Source organism: Toxotes jaculatrix, chromosome 9, assembly GCF_017976425.1.
Source record: "Toxotes jaculatrix isolate fToxJac2 chromosome 9, fToxJac2.pri, whole genome shotgun sequence".
Lineage (NCBI taxonomy): Eukaryota > Metazoa > Chordata > Actinopteri > Toxotidae > Toxotes > Toxotes jaculatrix.
Window position 1 is genome coordinate 23,772,803 of NC_054402.1, and position 6,611 is coordinate 23,779,413.

General features: G+C 41.0%; 2 protein-coding genes across 2 annotated transcripts; both read right to left on the minus strand.

The window, feature by feature from the left end:
• Positions 1–462: 462 nt before the first annotated feature.
• LOC121186869 (TLC domain-containing protein 3A-like) lies at positions 463–3,923 on the minus strand. The gene is made up of 5 exons (XM_041045743.1): positions 3,615–3,923; positions 3,020–3,103; positions 2,583–2,796; positions 2,362–2,457; positions 463–1,823 (listed from the first exon to the last, which is right to left on the minus strand). The coding sequence occupies exons 1-5, from the start codon at positions 3,734–3,736 to the stop codon at positions 1,563–1,565; spliced, it is 777 nt and encodes a 258-aa protein (XP_040901677.1). The 5' UTR covers positions 3,737–3,923; the 3' UTR covers positions 463–1,562.
• Positions 3,924–4,513: 590 nt separating this feature from the next.
• Positions 4,514–6,611, minus strand: LOC121186783 (GTPase IMAP family member 8-like). The gene is made up of 5 exons (XM_041045578.1): positions 6,522–6,611; positions 6,284–6,438; positions 5,958–6,198; positions 5,201–5,530; positions 4,514–5,082 (listed from the first exon to the last, which is right to left on the minus strand). The coding sequence occupies exons 1-5, from the start codon at positions 6,535–6,537 to the stop codon at positions 4,514–4,516; spliced, it is 1,311 nt and encodes a 436-aa protein (XP_040901512.1). The 5' UTR covers positions 6,538–6,611.

A 6,611-nucleotide genomic window follows, 5' to 3' on the forward strand; every position in this document is an offset into this window, starting at 1 on the left:
TCATGTAACAGATACAGATGTTCAGAACTTACCCGGTAGTCCTAGAGTCTCGCTGATTTTTCAACAAGCCGTCTTCTTTTCTTGTTCTGTGCTGTGTTGTACAGCTGGGGATGAACACAGGCGGCGTCCTCAAATTTAGCCGCCATATTTGATTGTTGGTGACGTCAGGAGAAACTCGACGCTGATAGGTTTTCGTGACACTGCGTCACGCAAAGTTTTCGCTCAAGTTGAAATATTTTCAGCTCTCGCAGGTGCGTATTCGCGGTTTCTCGCGTGTTTGCACTGACTACCTAACGTGAGCAGGTGAATTCCCTCCACAGACCTGAGCTGGAGGTAGTGGACTGTGTTCTTGATACAGTAGATTGGAGAGCTTTACTGATTTCAATTTGTTTCTATTTATTATAACAATCAGGATCAGACCCAAAAAATCAGAAAGTGCAACTATGTTGCTCAATAACAAGCAAGGTAAAGTCATGCCACCTTTGTCCTTGGGCAGGTGTAATATTAGAAATCTTATCCTTGGTTTTTGCTTTCCCACAAAAAAACTTGGAAATTATTCTTTTCCATTCATTGAAGTGCTGTAGAGGTACCTCAGCAAGCAATGATTGGAAAAGAAAAAGCCATCTGGGTAGTACATTTATCTTTACAGCATCGGTACGTGTTCATTGGTAACAGCGGCTATAAATGTGTCCACAGGCAGCAGATAATTTAACAGCTTTATTAATTAACAAGTTTATATTTATACAAAAATATTCTCTATAAAATATTAAAGCATCAACAATGTAGTATGCAAGCTGTAACACAACTTTTAAGATGGTTGTGTCACACAGTAACAGCTAACACTTCTAAGAGGACACAAAAACTAGAGTTCAAACATCAATGTCATGATTCACAGATAAAAGGCATTTAATTACGTAGTGCACTGCAAACACTGGACTACTGAGACTGAGATTTCTCTGTATGACGCTGTTGGGGGAAAAAAATAAGAGATTTTGAGAATAAAGTCAGACATTTATGAGAAAAAGTCATATTTGAGGAAAATATTCACAAGATTTCAGGAAAAGAAATATGTTTGAGTTGAGATGTTTCGTGAGAAAAAAAGCATTTCAAGGAAAAAAGTTGTAATCTTTTGAGAAAGTCAAAATATAATGAGGAAAAAAGTCTATTTCAAGGAGACAGTCTTAACATCTGAGGAGAAGTCATAATATTTTTAAAGGGAAAAAGTCAAAAATGTACAAGAAAAAACATCAATATTTTGAGATAAAATCGAAAAATGTATGTCAAATGACATATTTCAAGATGGGATTTTACCTTTTACAGTTAGTTTTATTAGTTTTCTTTTTTCTTGTAAATTATGACTATCAAAATATTTGAGTTTTTTCTCAAAATATAACTTTAGTCTAAAATTATTTATTCTCATAATTTCCTGAGTTTTTCAAGATTCTTTTAAAATCTCTGTTTCTTTCCCCAACAGTGGCTCTAATACTTGATCTCAGTGTCCAACCTGGTCATTTTTGGAAACAGGTGGACTCTTCAGTCTGTCTCGGCTTGTCTTTGTTTCCTTACCCTCTCTTCTGTCTCAGGTAGAGTCGGTTAGCCTTCTTCAGCAGCAGGATAAACCAGTATATCTGTGGAGCCAGGATCACCAGGTTACCCACATTGCATTGCAGAGGCAGATGGAAGGGCACTCTGTGGAGGGGAATCCCAAACTGCCGGCCATACATCCAGTACATGTAGGGGAAGACCAGGATCCGACACATGAAGAAACTCAGGAGGACAACGATGCCATTGATTCTGTGCAGCCTGGTGTTGTCAAGACCCAGCTGGATATGAAGGGTGAAACACAGGAGACAAAGACTGTCACCCAGATGGTGCAGGAACTGGAATAGTCCACGTAGCTTAGAAAATATCTTAAAGCCTAAATATGTGTGTAACAGTTTTGTGTAAAACCGCATGATATTAAATACATTACTGCAACAGAAAAGAGCATCACCTATTTATTCTTGCTGCATTTTATAGGGATAGAAATCTTTACAGTGTTTACAGTTGGTCCACTAGTGAGCTAAAACATGGGCAAATAAGGCCCAAAGTCTGTTGTTTCATAATATGCAAATAATGCAAAAATGACTAAACAATGGGACCCAGCAGGAATTAAGTGCAGGATAAATTACTTCAGCATGCAAATTCCTTGTATGTGTAACATACCTGGCAATAAAGTTTTCTAATTCTGATTTTGTCTCATGTCAAACACTTTGAAGTCATATGAATCACTTTGTAAAAGTAGAACAGAAAGAACTCTGATAGTCTTCTTGGAAAGGACATTGGCATATATGAATAGCAAGTGCTGATGTCGTGGTATACCTGGATGAGGATCTTTCCTATCGAGATGAAAGGAGTGCTGAACTCTGCATTGAACAGGCAGCCAACAAAGAAATCCCCCAGTCCTCTTCTGAAGAACTGCAAATCAGACACACTGCACATCAGCACAGTCAGGCAGTCCTCGTGTGTGTGTGTTCACACCAAACAGACCAATCGCACGTAAACACACTGTGAGTATGGCAGTGATTCCTCCCTGTTCTCACCAGAGTAATGGGCATGAAAACCAGGAGCAGCGCCAGGTGATGGAGGACCAACGTCCAGTCCTTGGAGAGGAAAGCCATCAATGTCTGAAGAGAGTGGTGTGCACTGGCATGACCTTTGACCCTCCGAGTATAAAAGTGACTTAGATACATGGCATAAATGTCATGAGCCATGTAGGGAGCTCCAAAGAGAACAAACTGATTGACCAGCCAGTGACTGTGTGGAGAGACAGAAAGCATTTTCACTGAATGAACATGGTTTACATGCAGACAGTATGCTATATATCACATATGAAAAGACAGCAATTAAAGTTATTTATATTTTGTTTGAAAGGTTTTAGTGACATAAACTGTTCACTGATTTTAAATGCAAACCATGATCAGTGTCACACCTTTCTATTACACCTGGCAGCCAGTATTACGGTGTGTGGTGATCGTACCTGTCAGTCATGACATCCTTGCAGGATGTCACGACTGTCACTCCAGCTGCAGTAGCCAAAGATGCATGAATGGCAGAAACAAGCCTGAAGAAACAGAAAACGACCAACGTGTCATGCACAAAAAGAAAAGTGGAAACAGACACATTATGCAAGTATTTTCTAGATAACTACACGAAACTTCATAGAAAATACAAAGTCGTTTAATTGGTGTCTTGCTTTCTGGCACCAATGTACACAAGATAAAAGATTATTTAAGAGGTTAATCCACTCAGAGGTCGTATTTGTTGTCTTCGGCCTACACATTATATGCCTATGGCCGAACAGTTGAGTAAATTTAAATCTTTTTGAATAAGTTCATAAGGCTTTATATCGTCTGTACAGAGGAACAGTGACGGCAACTTCTTAAAAAAACTTCACTGAAAGGTGCCCTTGGCTCATTATATTAGTGCCGAATTAACCAACACTTTATAAGAATTCATAATAGTCAGTAAACACCTACAATGTATGTAAATCTATCAATAATCAAGACGATATTAAACTGCCATATATCTTAATGGAGTTCGGTGAGGGGGGAACGGCCCGTGACGTCGCTCACCTCTCACTGACCGAAACCACGTCCGCATCAGTCCAGTGTGTGAAAGTTGATTTCAGTATTTTCCTGAAGGTGTAGAAAAGGCCTGGAAACACCACAGCTCCACATGCTAAGGCTGCAGACATGATTGTAACCCAACTTCCTCTTCCTGTGGCCGCGATAGCGCCTCAATAATCAAATAAAATCAATAACAGACTCCACGGTCCCTGTTAAGAAAAAAAAACAACAAATGTAGGACACAGCATAACGTAGCTGACAGCTACCGGTCAATAGCAACGTTAGCTTGTCCTCTGAGCTCCAACACTGCTGCTGCACTTCCTTGTCATCTAAGTTTCATTTACAGGGCTTTTATTGGTCGGAGGAAACGCGCTGTAAACCAATAGCAGTGATTGACCTTAAATAACCTTTAATGTTTTCGTATGAAACGCGTGCACATGCAATACTACAAAAAGTACTGTCTTCAAAACAAAGACACGGAATGAAAACAGAATAAATATCCACATGGTTTATTCACATGTACTCATGATCTAAACCCAAACTGTTGTTCATGTTATTGTAAACAGATTGCAAAAGGTATTTCAGTGTTTCTTACTGCACTTCGTATGTATCTTATATCTTCAGATTATTTTCATTTTCATTTGTATTCCACAGACACACACACACACACACACACACATAAGTTAAACTGTCTTTTTGCAAAAAGAAAATAAAATAAATTTTAAATGTCAAGCTGTGATAACCCTGATTAATTTCTCCAAATCTGACAAAGCTCCTGCAGAGCCACTTACATAAGAGTCTTTCACAGGCTGATTAGTGTTAAACTGAAATTCATGTGCAAAATTTGAAGACTGCACCTTAGAAGAAAAAGACTTTCCCCATATTTTTTCTTTTTAATATAATTTCTATAGTTGCTCAACCATCTCCAGTAGCTGAGTTACTTCAGTTTTGTCTCCTGTTTTTATATGAAACACATGATGCCGGTGGCCACATCTGTCCAGCACCCACTGAAGAGACTGCCCCTTCTCCTCTATGTGTTTCTCTATTGTCTTTCCTCTCAGCTCTTCTCCGTAGGTGAACAATACCACAGTGTTTAACCACACATTGTTCCCCAAAACACTGAGGTACCTCTCCACAGCTTTCCTGTCTTCCTTGCTGAATGAATCCACTGGCACAGCCAGCAGGAACGTCACTTTGCTTCTCTCAGGACAGAGAGAAGGGCTCTGACTGATCTCCCTCTGGACCTGCTCAGGATTGGCCAGACCAAACAGACTCCACCCAGGGGTGTCCACCACCGTGACAGACCACCTTGACACGTCCCCGTGGCCTACAGAGCACCTGGTGGTCTTAATGTCAGTCTGAAACTCTTCTCTGTCCAGGATCATATTGCCTGCTGAGCTCTTGCCTGATTTTCTCCTTCCCAGCAAGATGAGGCCAATAGCAGGCTTAAGACCAACTGGCCCTGCTGGGAATCCTGAAATTACACACAGTGCAGTTGTTTTCACATTTTAAGCAACTTATACATATATTTTTTTCCACCTATTGACTTACTGATTGTGGGCAAAATTAGAAATATCTAATTAAAGTCCTACCTCTGAGCATGTATGTCGATCCTGAGGATATCTGCTTCATTTGTCTTGGCCTCCCGTCATGCACATCATGCCTCACTGTCATTTCTAGCTCCTCTTGTCTTCCCTTCATGCTCACATCTCGTCTCAGCTGGGTGTACATCCTGTACTGGATTTCCCTGGGACGCTCGTTAGCCTTGATCATCTTCTGGATCTTCTCAAAGAGCTCTGTAACCTGACCCTCTGAGGCCCTGGGCTGGTTGGTCATAACCTGGTACCTGTTCCCACATCGCTCCAGCAGCCAGTGAAGAGTCTGGCCTTGTCGTTCTATGTGCTCCTGGATAGACAGGCCTCCTACAGCACAAATAAGATCATTGCTTGGGATAAACCTCAGTGGAGGGGACTGATCATTTCCCAAATGTCCCACTTTGACATACAAGTGAGCTTGACAATCTTATATGTTAACACAAGTCATAGCTTATTAAATGAGCTGGTTTGTTTCTAGAGGGGCGGCAATGAGAGTAGTCCTGTTTGTCCATTACTTGGTCCAGATGGGTTTTTCCACTAGCTCCACTAACATTTATGTTTTATTTATGTTTTATTCCTTTAATTATATGTAAAAGTAAAAATTTGAAAAGTAAAATTTTGAAGAAAGTCTGATAAAGTGAACATGATATTGTGTATGTTTGGGAACCTCAGTGCTAAGATACTGACACATGGAGCAATGGCTGAACAATCCAGTAACTGAATGTCTGAATTAACTAAATGATCATTAGTTTACCTAACTTATCTCCATGCGTGAAGAGGATCATGGCTCGCTGCCATATGAGGATTTGGAGCTGTCTGAATTGGGCCTCCATCGCCCTCCACCCTTCCTGGCTGAAGGTGGTGGTGATAGGCAGCACCAGCAGGATGGCATGGGGTTCTCCGTTGCAGAAGACCAGACCTCTACGGAGCTCCTGGGACACTCTGTCTGGAGTGGCGGAGTGGGACAGCCACCCTGGGGTGTCCACCACCGTCACCTGGTTCATCAAATTTAGTCAACGTCGAAAAAGATTTGATTTAAATCTAGTTATGATGATACAAGTGTAAAATGTGTACATCCACCTGTCTTCCAAAGATGGTGCCATTCTCCTTGGAGCTGCAAGTTGTTTTCTTGTGAAAGGCTTTTCTACCCAGGATGGTGTTTCCTGCTGAGCTCTTGCCACTTTGTTTCTCGCCCAGTAACAGCACAACCACAGGGGACAGGCTTGGCTCTGTACCTGAAAAACAATTATTGTATCCCATCCATACATGTTCAAGCTCAGTTGTCCATGCCCCTTCTAAATTGCTTAAAATAACATACCGTGTAAGGCAGCCATGTCAGAATATGTGTCAAAGCTTCAGGCTGAAATCTCTCCCAACGAGCTTCTTCTCGTCTGTGAGTCCACTTCTG

What these genes read in the sequence shown, in the direction of transcription:
- LOC121186869 (XM_041045743.1), bottom strand. Translation starts at nt 3,736, where the DNA reads ATGTCTGCAGCCTTAGCATGTGGAGCTGTGGTGTTTCCAGGCCTTTTC. An exon ending in AAGGATGTCATGACTGACAG is followed by an intron (nt 2,797 to 3,019) that starts GTACGATCACCA and finishes CTCTCCACACAG; the next exon opens with TCACTGGCTGGTCAATCAGT. An exon ending in TTTTCATGCCCATTACTCTG is followed by an intron (nt 2,458 to 2,582) that starts GTGAGAACAGGG and finishes TCTGATTTGCAG; the next exon opens with TTCTTCAGAAGAGGACTGGG.
- LOC121186783 (XM_041045578.1), bottom strand. An exon ending in CACGCATGGAGATAAGTTAG is followed by an intron (nt 5,531 to 5,957) that starts GTAAACTAATGA and finishes TTTGTGCTGTAG; the next exon opens with GAGGCCTGTCTATCCAGGAG. An exon ending in ATCGACATACATGCTCAGAG is followed by an intron (nt 5,083 to 5,200) that starts GTAGGACTTTAA and finishes GTGTAATTTCAG; the next exon opens with GATTCCCAGCAGGGCCAGTT.